General features: G+C 37.3%; 1 protein-coding gene across 6 annotated transcripts in view; it reads right to left on the reverse strand.

Annotated features, from left to right (window-relative positions):
- Nucleotides 1–17,174, reverse strand: part of CLOCK (clock circadian regulator) — a 123,840-nt gene that overhangs the window by 28,295 nt on the left and 78,371 nt on the right. For all 6 annotated transcript variants that reach the window (XM_017875110.1, XM_017875111.1, XM_017875112.1 and 3 more), the window contains 6 exons: nt 16,538–16,627; nt 9,384–9,504; nt 4,502–4,615; nt 4,246–4,364; nt 1,532–1,614; nt 1,215–1,321 (listed from right to left, as the gene is read on the reverse strand). In XM_017875110.1, the coding sequence (XP_017730599.1) occupies nt 1,215–1,321; nt 1,532–1,614; nt 4,246–4,364; nt 4,502–4,615; nt 9,384–9,504; nt 16,538–16,627 (634 nt within the window). The remainder of the gene's footprint in view (nt 1–1,214; nt 1,322–1,531; nt 1,615–4,245; nt 4,365–4,501; nt 4,616–9,383; nt 9,505–16,537; nt 16,628–17,174) is intronic.

Here is a 17,174-nt window from a genome sequence, read left to right on the forward strand (position 1 = left end):
GTCTTCACTTTTCTCAAAACCTACAGTATGCTACTGCACGTGCAGATTCTCTGAGGGATTATGAAGTGTTTCCCCGTCTTCCTTGACTAAAAAGTCTTTTTTGTATGGACCAATATTTGGTGGAACAAAGCTTAGGAAATGCTGGTCAAGGATCTCTCAATCTCTCCCCCAATTCCCCCTACCTCGCCGCCACCGCCTCTCACTCTCTAAGGTGGAAATCAAGGTCTACAGACAAACTTGCTGTCCAAAGTTACCCAGCTAGTTAATACAGGTATCAGCTCTTTACACAACATCATGGCACTTAATGCCCATATCTTTTGTGCTGAAATGACTTTACTCTGAAAATTTTCCATAGAGTTAATGCTATTATACAACCTGCTTCATTTTCATACACAGAGGTTTATAAAAGCAGCATAAAATGTTATGAAAAGGTCTAAAATATCTAGTTAGGCTTTAGTGAACGACTCAAGAGGGTAAGCATCTGGGAGGAAGAACAGAGAAGCAAATAAAACATATCATTAAGACAAACCTCATCATTAAAACAAACTTCTAAAATAAATACATGTGATAAAAGAGTCGGCCTAGGCTCCAATCCTGTCTCTGCCACCAATGAGCTATGAAATTATGGGTGAATTATTTAGCCTTACTGTGTTTTCAGCTTACTCATGAAGACAATAATATCTACCTTTCAGAACTGTGATGGAGAATAATGGAGGTAATAGATGTAAAGGATTTAGAACAGTGCCTGGCACAAAGGATAATGCTCCTGCTCTTAACAACAATAATAATAAGCAGGTAACACCAAACACTTACTATGAGCTTTCTAAGACAGATTTTCCAAACATGTAGCTAGCTCCTGAAAAGATTCACATGCCTCAAAATCAAAATTTAGGAAACAATATTTCAAAAGTTTGACATATTACAATTTTCAAAGGAATCTACTTCTCTTACTCCAGATATAGAGCTCACATGCTTCAGAACAAGGTGTATTAGATGCTATATTATGAAATTCTACTTATTATAAAAATAGGAACAAGTTTAATTTAAACTTGATCAATAATTCCCACTAGATTGGTTATATACACAGAGCAAAATCTTTTAGTACATTTCAAAAATATGAAAATGATTATAAATCTGTGTCTTATACCTATAATTTCAGGGGGACTTCTGTTTATATAAAGTTATTATCACCAGAAATGTTAAAATCTACTTACAGTGCTCATGACATTTCGCCAAATTCTCTAGGTCATCCACATGATAGTAATCATAGCCTGATGTTCCCAGAACTTCAAATGGCAAATATCCTATTATAGGTGGTGCCCTAAATTACACACAAAAATCATTATTATAAGTTTTTCCATGATAAGAAATATTCCAACTAGAAATAAAACTGGGGGGGAGGCTTTATTTTAAAAAATGGGAACAGGTTTCAAAGTCCTAATTTAAAAAAGAGTTTCCTCTTGAAATCCATTAATTTTAAGAATTATATAACATGACTACTACCTTTCCATGGAATTAAAAAAGGAGTTACCTGTGATCTAGAAACAGAAATTTCCATTCTAAACTATGTCTAGATGTAAACTCTTCATTGGGTTCTTCAACAGTGCACATTTCCTACAAATAAATAATTAAAATTCATAAATACTTTGTGTCCTTAAGAATATTAAATATTGCTACATATAAAAATAAAAGTCATGGCCAGGCGCGGTGACTCACACCTGTAATCCTAGCACTTTGGGAGGTTGCGGTTGAAGTGGGCAAATCACTTAGGTCAGGCGTTCGAGACCAGCCCGGCCAACATGGTGAAACCCCATTTCTACTAAAAATACAAAAAATAGCAGGGCACAGTGATGGGTGCCTGTAATCCCAGCTACTCGGCAGGCTGAGGCAGCAGAATCACTTGAACCCAGGAGGTGGAGGTTAAATAAATAAATTGTCATTACTAGATAACTTTTCCTAAACAAGTTAGTTGTTTCTATGTATGTATGTATATGTTTACTTATTTGTTTCAGACTCTGTCACTCAGGCTGGAGTGCAGTGGTGTGATCTCAGCTCACTGCAGCCTCAACATTCCGGGCTCAAGTGATCCTCCTGCCTCAGCATCCTAAGTAGCTGAGACAATAGGGATGCACCACCACGCCCGGCTAATTTTTGTATTTTTATTTGTAGAGATGGGGGTCTCACTATGTTATCTAGGCTGGTTTTCAACTCTTGGGCTCAAACAACCTGCCTACCACAGCCTCCCAAAGTGCTGAGATTCTAGGCATAAGCTAAAATGCAGGCCCTTCTAAACAAGTTAATACGTTTTACTTTTCCAGTACTAAAGAATGTGGTAATAAATACCTTCAGATGCAAGCTTTTGGGTGGGTACTTCTCACTCTACACATTTTCCATTCACACATGCCTATAAACACTTCATCAAAATTCAGACCTCTCTCCTGAATTACAGATCCATATTTCCAACTATCTGAATGTCCTCACACATCTCAAATTCAGTATGTCCTAAAATAAACTAATTGCTTTACTCCTCACACCCAGTCACACAATCTTCTATATTATTCTATACATGTATAGTGGCCAGTGTCTAGAAATCTGATAGTTAAAACATACTTTCATTTTTACCTTTCATCATCTAAGGTAAAACTATTAAATCTTTTAATATGTTTTAATATCTTTTAATGGCCACTATTAAATCTTTTCCATTTCATCTAAGTATTTAAAAAATCAATTCCATCTCATCCATCTTGAGTGCATTAATTTAGACCCCTGCCATCACTGATTTGCTACAGTGTTCACCAGTCTCCCTGTCCTTTAACTCATCTTCTCCTCTAGGGCCAACTCATCTTCTCTTCTATTACCTTACTAATACTCAAATATTATATGACTTCCCTGCTAAAAAACCTGTAATGGTTCCTTGTGCTAAACTCTCTTCAGCATGGAGAAATAAAAAAGAAATAAATAAATTTTATTTCTGGTTTCTGATTACTTTTGTAGCCTTACCTTACCTCCCACTATCTCTTCCCCCTCCACACACTAACCCTAGACTCTAGTTATACTAAACAATGTATTCCATCCTGCCTCTGTGTCCCTGAATGATCTGCAGCACACTGTAATAGCTGTGAGGTTGGGCTTTGAGAAAAAAATAATTATTAATTAATCGAATCAAGTCCCAGTTTCATCACTAATAGCTGAGACTTTGGGTAAGTAACTTAACTTCCCTAAGCCTCTGTTTCCTTATAATGTAAAATGAGGGATCGTAATAGCATCTACCTTATAGGGCTGTCATAAGAATTAAATGAGATAATGCATGTAAAATATACAGCATGTAGTAAGCACTCAAACGTTAACAACTATTATTTCGTAAGATCAAAACAAACAGAGCAAGACTGGTTTAAGATCTTCTAATAATTCAGTACTTTGTCCTATACTAAGATGTCCCCCCAAATTTATCTGAGACAGTGAGACTCTTGTCTCAAAATAAAATGCAAACACAGTTCACTGAAGCCTCGAACTCCTGGGCTCAAATGATCCTCCCACCTCAGCCTCCTGAGTAACTTGAGACCACAGGTGTGTAACACCATGCCTGGCTAATGTTTTGTATTTTTTGTAGAGATGGGGTCTTGTCATGTTGCCCAGGCTGGTCTCAAACTCCTGGGCTCAGGCAATCCTCTCACCTTGCCCTCCCAAAGTGCTGGGATTACAGGCATGAGTTGCCTCGCCTGGCCCCACCTAAATTTTAAATCTTAGCCTGGCTGCCTTTTTCCAGTCAGTTTCTAGTGGTTGAACTATTTCACTTTTCCACTTCCCTACTAATCATGTGTTTGTTGGGCCCAGGAAATAAAAACAAAATACTTAATTTTACATTTGAAAAGTTAAGTTATATGTAGTAAAGAGTCACTTGTACATTTCAAATAAAATTTAAAAGTGACCTTCTAAAATAAAGATTCCAAAACCTAGATTTTGGACTTTCCCTTTTAATAATGAACCATACACAAAAGGATCCTCAAATCTTCCACAAAAGTAGGGCATATTGATATATAATAATCACTGGTTAACTGCAAAGGATATATACTAAAAAATTAGTTATACAATTTAATGAGTGTCTTGATAACTTGTCGTTTCAAAAGTATTATCATGCATATTTAATGACTCAAAGCCATTCCACCTCATTGTCTGCAGAAAGTTTCAGGCAGTTCTCAGCATATGAACTGAAATCCCCTTAGGGAAATAAAATTAGAAACATACCTTGATGAACTGAGGTGTAGCTAACCTGACAGTAGCTACAAAACAAACTCTATCTTCATAAGATGGCCTATGTGTGCGTTGTATAGTTCCTTCAAAACCATTGTGTGCTGAAGAGGATACTAAAACAATAGGGAAAAAGGTATCGTGAGTTATGCAAGCAAAACCTAGTTGTTACTGATATTCAAACATCTATGTCTTTAAGAGCATAGAAAAATAACAAGTTAAAACACATTGTGAGAGAAGCATTTTAACTCACCACTGTTTAAAGATTTGAAATTTCCTATAAACTTTACATATTCATAGGTAGATGGCTCCTTTGGGTCTATTGTTCCTCGGAGCATATGACAACAGAATTCTAATTGATTTTTTGCTGAAATAAAGAGATTTAAAAAGTCACATATTTGTGATATAAAACAATGATATACCACATAAAATAAGATCACAAAAGTTGTGTAAGTTTACAAGCATTATTTTCCCCAACAGAAGTCGTCAATGACATTTAGTTCATAAAAGCAGAGTAACTTCAGGAGAAGACCTCACTTTGTCTTTAACAGGGAAAATAGATTTTCTGGTGCAAACAACTTAATGTTTTCCTGTTTTTATCTATTCATCCTTTTCTTTACTTACTTTCAAAGGAAAGTTTTGCTTCATGTTCTAAAGCTAATCCTTTCATCTCTATTATTTATAGTCTTTCCTATTTTCTCTAGGACCCGGGCCACATCACTGCTCCTTATTCCTTGAGCATCTACACCTTTGGGTCCTTACTTTCTTTTTTTTTGAGACAGCATCTTGCTTTGTCACCCAGGTTGGAGTGCAGTGGCATGATCACAGCTCACTGCAGCACTGAACTCTTGGGCTCTAGTGAGCCCCCTTCCTCAGCCTCCCAAGTAGCCAAGACTACAGATGTGAGCCACTATACCTGGCTAATTTTTAATTTTTTATAGGAATGGGGTCTCACTATGTTGCCCAGGCTGGTTGCAAGCTTCTGGGCTCAAGCAATTCTCCTGCCTCAACCTCCCAAAGTGGTGGGATTATAGGCGAGAGCCACTGCACCTGGTCAAGGATCCTTACTATCTACTTTTAAATTTGCTCAGTCTTCCATCTCAAAGGAGTTTTGCTAATTATTTTGGTATTATCGATCTCCTTCCTTTTCATTATGGGCTCCATCTTCCATATATTCATTTCCCTTAACTTCACACACTGTGGATGTCATCCTTACACCTCTACAGCAATTATTCTTCTCAAGATTACTAACATTTGTATTGTTAACTTCAATGGTTTTTCATTTCCACTTCTTTAAAGTCATGCTTTGTCATTCCCACAGCATAAACTTACCTTCCTACCTTACTGACTATTCCTGTATCTTCTGCTAATCCATTTTCATACCAGGGGCTTTCACAAAGGTTCTTCTGATCCTAAATCTCTCTCTCCAACTCTAGCATTTTATGTGAGACAAAGTTTCCTATAATTTGTTTTCAGGACATTTGTACTTGATGGTCCCATCAGTAACTTAAATGCAAAATATCTGAAAGTGAATTTATCGTTCTTTCAAGTTCCCTTCATCTATGTATGCTTATTTCCCAAGTTAGAAACCATTTTGGTCTCTTCTCTTCCCATCACAAGTCCCAAACCTAATCTGTCACCAAGACCTGCTACTTATTTCACAAAGGAAGCCCACCAATTTAGTGTAGTTGCAAATTACCTTGCATCTAGGTAACCGAAATATGTATTCATTATGCCTCCATATTCTGCCACTCTGATTCAGTCTTGCCTATTATTCTTAGACTTATTACTACTTTCACTGTACTACTTCAGCACTCAAGGACTAGTAACACCTTTCTTTGCTCACTACTTCAAGCTTATATTCTTCTGTTAATATCATCATAGATGGCTTTATCATCCAGCCTAATAGGTTCAAAATCTAACTATCTTCAATATTCCCCACTGATGATTCTTAGTCACTTGGTCACCTGAGCCTATCACAACAAGTTCTATTGAGTTTACACACTTAATAGTCATATACTTTCCTCAACAGTCATATACTTTCCTCTCCATCCTTTCCTTTTTTTTTTCTTTTTTGAGACAAAGTCTCACTCTGTCACCCAGGCTGGACTACAGTGGCATGATCTCAGCTCAGTGCAACCTCTGCCTCCTGGGCTCAAGTGATCCTCGAGCTCAGCCTCCTGAGTAGCAGGAATGACAGACATGTGCCACCACACCCCAGCCAATTTTTGTATTTCTCTTTATTGTGTAGACAGTGTTTCACCATGTTGCCCATGCTGGTCTTGAACTCCTAGGCTCAAACGATCTGCCCACCTTGGCCTCCCAAAGTGCTGGGATTATAGGCATGAACAACTGTGCTCAGCCCATCCTTACTTTTATTGCTAGGATTATACGGTTTTCCTTTTTGTCTCCAGTCTGGTTCTTTTAAAAATTTTCTACCTGAGTGATTTTTTAATCTCCCAAACCAGATGATGAAAGTGGCAGCAACTTTTATAAGCAAGGTACTGCTGCTCTCTCTAGGCCAGAGATGCTGGTGAAAGATGCTTCCACTGCAATGAAGACCTGGACCTCCATGACGCAGAACAGCTGTTACAGTCATAGTTACTGTATCAGGCAGCAGGGCCAGCTTTGTCATCAGAATGGTGTATCCATAAGATCTCTGGTTGTGTTTCACTGAACCCTAGGAATGAAACTGAGGAGTAATTCCATAAAGCTATCACTTGATTTGTATAGTAGGAAATCTGCAGGTCAGGTGAGCACAGCCTGAGTTGAGCCACTATGACAGAGAAATCCAGGGCTCTTATTCAGCTCTCAGACTCAGGGCCTCCTTATGAAGCAGAAGCCACGTAGGCCTGGGGTAGGCAACCCACCGCTGCAAGTTTTCTTCCTAGCCTTCTCCAAACGAACTTTCCACTACTTACCTGATTTTTTTTCTTTATTCTTTTTTTTGCAGACAACAAAACTACCCAAATCTCCTTCACTGGCTCTCTACTCTGTAAAAAATAAAACTCAAATTCCTTAGGATGAACTATTAGCACCTTTATAATTCTGTCCTTATTCCTTCTCTCAACACAAATTACACCACCTGTACCTCAACTTCATTATAGCCAAAATGACCTACCGAATTTTCTAAGCAGTTTTCCCTGTGTTTTAACTTGTGTTTATTCTTTTGGCATGAAACTTTCTTTTTTCTGGGGAAAGAACTCTTCTGTGTATCACTTAACGAGGACATCAGCAAGCCATTTAATTAAGACTTTTCTTAAGTATTCTTGCCATTTTCATTTATGTTCTTGGAAGCAGAAGCCTAAGCTCTTTCTGCCAAAGGCTTTTATTTAGTTCTCCATCCAATTTTATTCTTAGTAGGGTCTTCAAAGCAAACACCTTCTCCTTTGTCTTCCTATTGCTATCTCCAAAGAGTTCCACCTTTCTTTTCTTTTTTTTTTTGAGACAGAGTCTCGCTCTATCGCCCAGGTTGGAATGCAGTAGTGTGATCCTGGCTCACTGCAACCTCCGCCTCCGGGGTTCAAGCAATTCTCCTACCTCAGTCTCCAGAGTAGCTGGGACTACAGGCATGCACCACCATGCCTGGCTAATTTTTGGTAGAGACAGGGTTTCGCCACGTTGGCCAGGCTGGTCTCAAACTCCTAGCCTCAAGTGATCTGCCCGCCTCAGCCTCCCAAAGTGCTGGGATTACAAGTGTGAGCTACTGGACCCGGCTGGGTTCCACCTTTCTAATTCTTCTCTCCTCGCTCTATATATTTACCTCAAGCAATACCATTCCATCCATGGCTTCAAATACTAATTGTAGGCATCTATTATATCCAGCCTAAATCTTTCTAAGTACCAGACTAGAGTGGCCTAGTAATGGTCAATATCATATAAACTTGGTTTTAAAACAAGGCTTCAAGGCCGGGCGCGGTGGCTCAAGCCTGTAATCCTAGCACTTTGGGAGGCCGAGACGGGCGGATCACGAGGTCAGGAGATCGAGACCATCCTGGCTAACACGGTGAAACCCCGTCTCTACTAAATGCAAAAAACTAGCCGGGCGAGGTGGTGGGCGCCTGTAGTCCCAGCTACTCCGGAGGCTGAGGCAGGAGAATGGCGTAAACCCGGGAGGCGGAGCTTGCAGTGAGCTGAGATCCGGCCACTGCACTCCAGACCGGGCGACAGAGCAAGACTCCGTCTCAAAAAAAATAAAAATAAAAAAAAAAATAAAACAAGGCTTCAAATGAATTCTCCAAGTCTTGTTTTTCTCAACTCTCGCTGAAAGGCCATCCACTCTTATCAAAGTTATAGATACATACAAATTTGTGTGCGTATGTGTATCTTAATTTTTAGACAGTATGCTATAGAATTTGAGGATTCAAACACAAAGAATCTTTAAGATAATGTATTAGCAGATGAGACACATTTAAAAATAATGAAAAAGGTGATTCAATAAGGTATCTAATAGCTAATGGCCAAATACAGTGCTGTAACAATTCTGGATTTTATACAGGGTAATATATGAAGAAAATGAGGTACTCTGGTCAAATCAATTTGTCAATAGACCTAGTAGAAATGTCTGATTCTACCATAATATGTTGTGTTTCTTGATGGTGAGGAGAACTATTTTCACTATTCTTGATATTTTTATGATACAGCACAAGTGCCTAGCAAATTAGATACATCTAACAAACGACTGTGTAATTAATAAAGTAGATAATTTATCTTTATATTTAATAACTTTAAAAGAAACATAGAATTTTTTCCAGTTTGAATGTCCAATTGGTTAACAATGGTGAAAATCAGAAAGTTCAATTTTCCCTCATTAAATACAGTAAGGTTTTATTTATAAGTTAGTAGCAATATATTGCCAGGTCTCACTTTTGCATAAAATACAGCTTTATGGCATAATGGGAGTCCAGGATTTATTATAACAAATAAGATGGGATTTCAATATACTCTGAAATAGATTTCAGATTTTTAATATGGTCACAATTTCATCTTATATATATTTTAATATTGAAAAAGGACCTAACAGGGCATATGGTGTAATGCTGTATTTAAAGAGGTCTGTATTTTTCATAAACTTGCAAAAGGATAGTGCTACCGAATATAACATTTGACTTTTTTGCTTAACAGCTACTACTTACATTTTAAATATTCTGGGGTTAATGAATCACTTTCCAGCAGATGAGTAGAGAGTATTTTATAAACCTCTGAATGTTCCCCTTCTGGGATAAAATTAAATATACTTTGATCCACAAGATCAGACTGAAAAGAAAAGTGTTAAAAGTAAAATAACTTTAATGATTCAAGAGACAATTGTTTTAAAAGTACATAATCGCTATTAAACACAGAAGTTAGCTTTCAATTATCTGTGAAAACCAACAAATGTCAAGTTACAGACCAAATCTCAAAAACAAGATTGAGATGATACTGTCATCCAATCCATGACCAATATGACCCTGAAAGCCTGATACATTATTTGCAAAGCTGTGTTTCACCAAAACATTTTGAATATTTCAAAATACAATGTAACCAAGAGAGCTAATAAGAAAAATCTCTGGCGACAAGTCAGAGCCTTAACATGTATTCAAATCTATGGTAAACAATGGTGGTATATCCTACTATAAAGGACTAGGCACAAACTAAATAAAGAGGAGATTTTGCTTTGGTGTGATTTCAGTTGTCCAATATGTTCTTTACTTCATCTTTTCCTGGCATTTATCCTACATCCCATTGTACAAAAGCCTTGTGTTTAGTTATCCCCCCTCAAAAGGACACCTAATATGTTAAGCATTATAATTCCTGCTAATATATAGCTTTAATAGTGATTAATCAATAGCAATTTGACAAACATCAGGTTGGCTACAACGTGCCACAACTGTGGAATTAAAGATGAATAAGATAGTTCTGATACTTAAGTACCATTGATAACAAAACTTCCATGACTTTACATTTGCTACTATGCATTCTACCTAGTTTCCTGCATGTCAAACTGCTCTGTGGAATCCTAGGGATACTGAGATAGTATCTCAAGGACTGTAAAGGTGGGACTAGAAGTTGGGGAAGTAAAAAGGAGCTGTGAAGCAGGGCTCAGGGTCCTGCCCCTGCATTAAATTAAAGCAGTTCTACTTTTTGTTTTTATTTCACGCATATGTAAAGATTTTGTTTGAAGAGCTCCACTACTTAAAAACAAAAAACAAACAAACAACAACAAACAGAGGCAGTAAGAATGGCGAGAGGGTGTTGTATTAGGTTGGTACCATACTTTTACTAACAAAAAATGCAATCACTTTTGTACCAACCTAATACTATTCTTCATATAGGCCACACATTCCCATTATTTCTTCTGTCTTTTCTCCAGCCCTCCAAGCCCACTCCATGAAGTGAAATGACCATCCCCTTCTTTACATATCTGTATCTTTCACCTTTCAAAGACCATTTCAAATTACTTCTTTCAAGAAAGCATTCCCTTAACACCATAATCCACATTAAAAATAAAATTCCTTTAGTATTTATTACTTGCATCATTCATTTCCCATTTAGCAGAATTCAGCCAACTATGGATCAAAACTATTCAGGAAAACAAAAACAAAAACAAATGGTTGTGTCTGTACTGAATACGTGCAGACATTTTTCTAATCATTATTCCCTAAACACTATAGTATAACACATATTTACATAGCATTGATATTGTATTAGTTATTACAAATAGAGATAGATGATTTAATGTAAATAGGAAGATGTGTGTAAGTTACATGCAAATACACCATTTTATCTATGGGACTTGACCATCCATGGATTTTGGTATCTGCAGTGGGTGCTGGAACCAATCCCCCATGGATACCAAAGGATGACTATATTTTAATGTCTATGCCCTGTTGCCCTATAGGTGAATAAAAGGGCCTATCTCTTACACCTTTATCTTTCTCACTTCCAATCAACGCACATTAACACCGTGCCCTGTGTTTAACAGTTATTAGTACAATAACTGATTTTAGACTAAGGAGGTATTTGATAATGGCTTAAAGGGTAACCACACCAAAAATATATCTGTATTTCAATAAAGGATTTTTCTGGAAGTCTGAAAAGCCTCTACAACTAAAGGAGTAGTGAACTAAAAATTCATGCATGGATGGGTGCAGTGGCTCATGCCTGTAATCCCAGCACTCTGGGAGGCTGAGGCAGGCCAACTGTCTGAGGTCAGGAGTTCGAGACCAGCCTGGCCGACATGGAGAAACCCCGTCTCTGCTAACACAAAAATTAGCTGGGCATGCTGGTGTGCACCTACAGATGCAGCTACTCGGGAGGCTGAGGTAGGAAAATCACTTGAATCCAGGAGGCAGAGGCTGTAGTGAGCTGAGATCCTACCACTACACTCAAGCCTAGGCGACAGAATAAGACTCTGTCTCAAAAAATAATAAAAAAAATTCAGGCCTGAATAACACAAATGCTAGAAAGTTGCCTTCTATTGACAAAATAAAGAATCAAAATACAATAGTACACGATATTGATGCAAAAAATAATCTGATATGGTTCAGCTGTGTCCCCATCTAAATCTCATCTTGCTGTTCTCATAATCCCCATGTGTCATGGGAAGGGCCCAGTGGAAGGTGATTGAATCATGGGGGAAGATACCTCCATGCTGATGTTCTTGTGATAGTGAGTTTTCCCAAGTTCTGATGGTTTTGTAAGAGGCTTTCCCCCTTTTTGCTCAGCACTTCTGCTTCTTGTCGCCACGTGAAGAGGGACGTGTTTGCTTCCCCTCCACCATGATTATAAGTTTCCTGAGGCCTCCCCAGCCATGCTGAACTGTGAGTCAATTAAACCTCTTTCCTTTATAAATTACCCAGTACTGGGGAGTCCTTTATAGCAGTCTGACAACAGACAAATACGTCGTCTTAATAGAAAAACATGCCACCAATTTGAAATATTAATAGGAACTAAAATTTTCATTTTTGAGAATGATTATAGTTTTCTACTATTATTTGTTACTAACAATTTCTACTACCATCGGTAAATTATGATGTGACCTATCTTACCCTTGTTTTTCCATCTATTACTTCATAGGATGTTTCATATTCATAGAGAAAAGAAAATGAATGGCTATATCAAGAGTAGTATGATCACAAGCAATGCCTCCCCAACCACTCTGCCTCTCCTGCCACTTTAATAGGTGTCAAACTTTCCATTAACCACTACACTCAAAATCTCTAAATGAGGCTGACCATACTTTATGTGGCCATACATCCACTCAGTTCTCAAACACAATTCAATAGTAAAAGAAAAGAAAATGGTAACTACTTGGATCTTTTTATCTCCCTTACTCATTTCATGAAAAGGAAATATAAGTTCTGCTGATTTACTTATATGACATAAATCAATAGCCTTTCTGTTTTTTTCTACATTAGCCATTTAGTGATTGGATGACACAATTTTTTAAAATCTAGAAGATGTTAGTAACAGAGGAAACGGTATGCAGCACATGGGAACTCTCTGTACTACCTTGTCCATTTTTCTGTGTATCTAAAATGGTTCTAAAATTAAAATGTTTTAAAACTATCCAGAAGAAAATGGGAAGGTGAGAGGGTTTTTGAGGGAAGTGTTAATCAAACACTTCGATTCCAATGAGATCTATCACATGTTGTCTATTTCAAAAGGGAATTAAACTCACTAAAGATTAGAAAGGGATTTTTTAAAACAGCCAAATCAAGTAGCATACTCATCTTCACACATTCAACAAAAAATCACTGAGTGGCTCTCCAAGAAACTAGCTAGCTCCTCTGGATACAGAGATAAAGTTCCTGCCTGTGAGAAGCTACAACTACCATAACTATCCAAATAAACAGAAAATTACAATTCTCTGTATCGTGACAGTAGTTACATACAAGGTAACAGTAGAACAGAGATGAGGACATCTAATTCTGAATGAAATTCAAGCAAGTGCCAAGAAACAGGCTTTTAGAAAGTGCAAAAACATTGCAAACGATGCTCTATGACTAGATTATACAGTTTCTGTAAACATGACAAAACCCAATACAGTTATATATGGTTTAAAAGCATGTAACTATACTTTTTTTTTTTTTTTTTTGAGACGGAGTCTCGCTCTGTCGCGCAGGCTGGAGTGCTGTGGCCGGATCTCAGCTCACTGCAAGCTCCGCCTCCCGGGTTTACCCCATTCTCCTGCCTCAGCCTCATGAGTAGCTGGGACTACAGGCGCCCGCCACCTCCCCGGCTATTTTTTTTGTATTTTAGTAGAGACGGGGTTTCACCGTGTTAGCCAGGATGGTCTCGATCTCCTGACCTCGTGATCTGCCCGTCTCGGCCTCCCAAAGTGCTAGGATTACAGGCTTGAGCCACCGCGCCCGGCTGTAACTATACTTTTTTCAAATTACTTAAACATTATCTTAATCCTATAACAGGATTCTTTCCCTGGGTTTTCTTGCTATGAAAACATTTTTTTAAGTTGTCCAGAAAATTTAGTTAATCAGTCTGTCCTTTTTTCTGCCTATGCTAGCTTACTTATGTGTTGCTAATAATCTCATGTGTTACTCTCAAACAAGTTTTTAAATGTTGGGCTTATCCTACTATTTGAGCTAACTAGAAAATAAAGCCCCAGAAGAGTAGGAAAGTAAAAGTTATTTTCTGTATGAAGCAAAGAAATTAGCAAATTATTTACTGCATGGCTTTCATCTTTAAAAAATGCCCTTTTAGAGCCTGGACTTTTAAGTGCTAAAATCCATTCATTCTCTTTATAAAATATGAAGTATCAGAATAATCAAAGGGAGAGAAATACCACTTTTCAATATCTCTTGAAAGAGACATTTACAAGCAGAATTACTTTACCCTGTTACAGAGATAAGCTACTTTTTAAAATTTTTTTGTAGAGACAGGATGCTTCACTATGTTGCCCAGGCTGGTCTTGAATTCCTGGCCTTAAGCAATATTCCCACCCAGCCTCCGAAAACATTAGCATTACAGGCATGATACACTGCACCCCGACATAGAGGGGCATTTTAAGAGTAGTTTATAAGTAACTTCAAAATATTTATACCACGAGCTCCATCTTCAGTAACATTACATATTAAAAACTGAAAATTCCCCCCAAAGCCTATCAGTTATGGCACAGCACCTAGCACAGTGTCTGGCACAGAGTAGATACTAATAAATAGACATTAGAAAAAAAGTAAGCACACAAACCAGGTATTCACCATCCTAATCAAACAAAATACACTTTTCTAATTCTCTACCCTTTTGGTCATATAGATAATAAATTAAAATATGGCCAATATGACTTTATCAGTTCAAAGTCACACAGCATAAAAGTTCTGTATCTACTATTTTACAGTGTTTTTTTTAATAAGTAATTCTATTGAGAAAATATTTACGAGTTGCCCTAATTGCAACAAGTTATCTCAGCAGAAATTCATTCTCAAGACATTCTCAGTGATTTAACATTTTCAACAGGCTGATTAAAATGGAAACACTAAAAAGTTAGCAATAGAATAAAGAAGACAGGAAAAAGAGAGGTTAGATAAAGTGGTACGACCTTGCATTGCATTAACAATGTTTCGGTCAACAATAGACTGCATATATGACCACAGGTGGCCCTAAGATTACAGTGGAGCTGAAACATTCCTACTGTCTAGTGATGTTGTATCTGTTGTAATGTCATAAATCAATGCATTACTCATCCTTTGCACTTGTGTTTGTGGTGACGCTTGTGTAAACAAACCTACTGTGCCACCAATCATATAAAAGTTTAGCACATAAAATTATATACAATACATATGTACATGATAATAAACAATCATCTTACTAGTTTATGTATTTACCATACTTTTAATGATTTAGAGTATTCTCTATTTACATTTTTTTTTTTTTTTTTTTTGAGATGGAGTTTTGCTCTTGTTGACCAGGCTGGAGTGCAATGGCTCTATCTCGGCTCACCGCAACCTCCGCCTTCCAGGTTCAAGCAATTCCCCTGCCTCAGCCTCCCAAGTTGCTGGGATTACAGGCATGCACCACCACACCTGGCTAATTTTGTATTTTTAGTAGAGACGGGGTTTCTCCATGTTGGTCAGGCTGGTCTCAAACTCCCAACCTCAGGTGATACGCCTGCCTCGGTCTCCCAAAGTGCTGAGATTACAGGCATGAGCCACTACGCCTAGCCTTATATATGTATATTTGTAAGTTAACTCTAATAAAACAGCATCAGGCAGGTCCCTTAGGAGGTATTTCAAAAGGGTACTGTTATTATAGGAGATGACAGCTACATCTTTTAAACAAAATGTTTAAAAGTTAAAAAAAAAAAGTTTTTTAAATAGAAAAAAGCTTTTGAAATAAGGATATAAAGAAAGGAAATATTTCTGTACAGCTGTATGATGCATTTGTGGTGGTTTTTTTTTTTTTTTTTTTTTTTTTTTTTGAGGCAGGGTCTTGCTCTGTCACCCAGGCTGGAGTCCAGTGGCACTATCACGGACGGCCCAGTGTAGCCTTTGCCTCCCAGGCTCAGTGCAATCCTCCTACTAGAGCCTCCCGAGTAACTGGGACCACAGGTGCATACCACAACACTCGGCTAATTTTTGTCTTTTTTTAAAGACGGGGTTTTACCATGTGGCCCAGGCTGGTCTCAAACGCCTGAACTCAAGCAATCTGCCAGCCTTGGCCTCACAAAGTGTTAAGCTAAGTGTTACTACAAGAGTAAAAAAGTTAAAAAAAAATTTTAAGTTTACACAGTTAAAAAGTTACAATAAGCTAATTTATTATTGACAAAAACATTTCTATATAAAGAAGCCTAAGTGCACAGTGTTTATAAAGTCTATAAAGGTGTACAGTACTGTCTTAGTCCTTCACATGTACCTTTTCTATGTTTAGGTATTTTTAAACATATAGATACTTCTTGTGTTACAATTACCTAGAGTATTCAGTACAGCTGCATGCTGTACAGGTTGGAGTCTAGGAGCAACAGCCTATACCATATAGCCTAAGTGGGTAGCAGGTTATATACATCTAGGTTTTTATAAGTATACTCTACTATGTTCACACAGTGACAAAAGTGCCTCAGAACATATTCCCGTTATTTAGTGATGCATAACTGTAGTTGAATACTAAGTTACTACAGATTAGTTATGACTGAGCTTTGAGAAAACACATGCTAAAACAAAGACATACTTACAGCTCTTATCGCTACCCCTTTAACCACTGTTATACACTGCTCTCAAAATCCACTTCCTAGTGCTTTAGAATATTTAAAATAGGCATTTTAATAAGAAGTAGATTGTAGGATCTTTATACTTACTGGTAAATGTTCAAGTAATGAAGTTACACTCTCAGACACATATATTATGCTTCCATCTGTCATGATTGCTAAAAAAAAACCATCAAGAGCCTGAAATTAAACATAATGATATGTTAAATGAAAAGAAGAAAGTATTTCACAGGACAGAAATAAAAATCTGAGATAAATGACAAAGGATTTAATATGGAAACATCCAAAGTTCTGTCAAAATATAATATTAGCTTTCCTCCTTTACAATACCTTAGTATGTATCTTTGTTCATTTTTAAATGCTTCTGGAGAAAAAAAGTCTCTCTCTGGCCATCTATTGGACAACTGGTCTCTAAAAGATAGAGACAATGTTCTACCTTCATCACTAGGTATATTACATGATCCAACCATGTATATACAGTATCATGGCTTATTTGAAGATGCTGACATCTCCAAAGCACACAAGACATCAAAATGTTTTGTAGGCACACAAAGGAACACATTATTATCATGGATATGTTAACATAGAGGTGTACATTTGAAGTTTAAGGAGATATATGGAGAATAAAGTAAAAGGGAGTAGCAGGAAATTAAGGTGAAAAATTAGGCTGAGTTCGTATCATAAAAGGCTTTGACATAAGAATTTTATTCTGTATACAATGGTAAGC

Source organism: Rhinopithecus bieti, unplaced genomic scaffold, assembly GCF_001698545.2.
Source record: "Rhinopithecus bieti isolate Rb0 unplaced genomic scaffold, ASM169854v2 scaffold_7212, whole genome shotgun sequence".
NCBI lineage: Eukaryota > Metazoa > Chordata > Mammalia > Primates > Cercopithecidae > Rhinopithecus > Rhinopithecus bieti.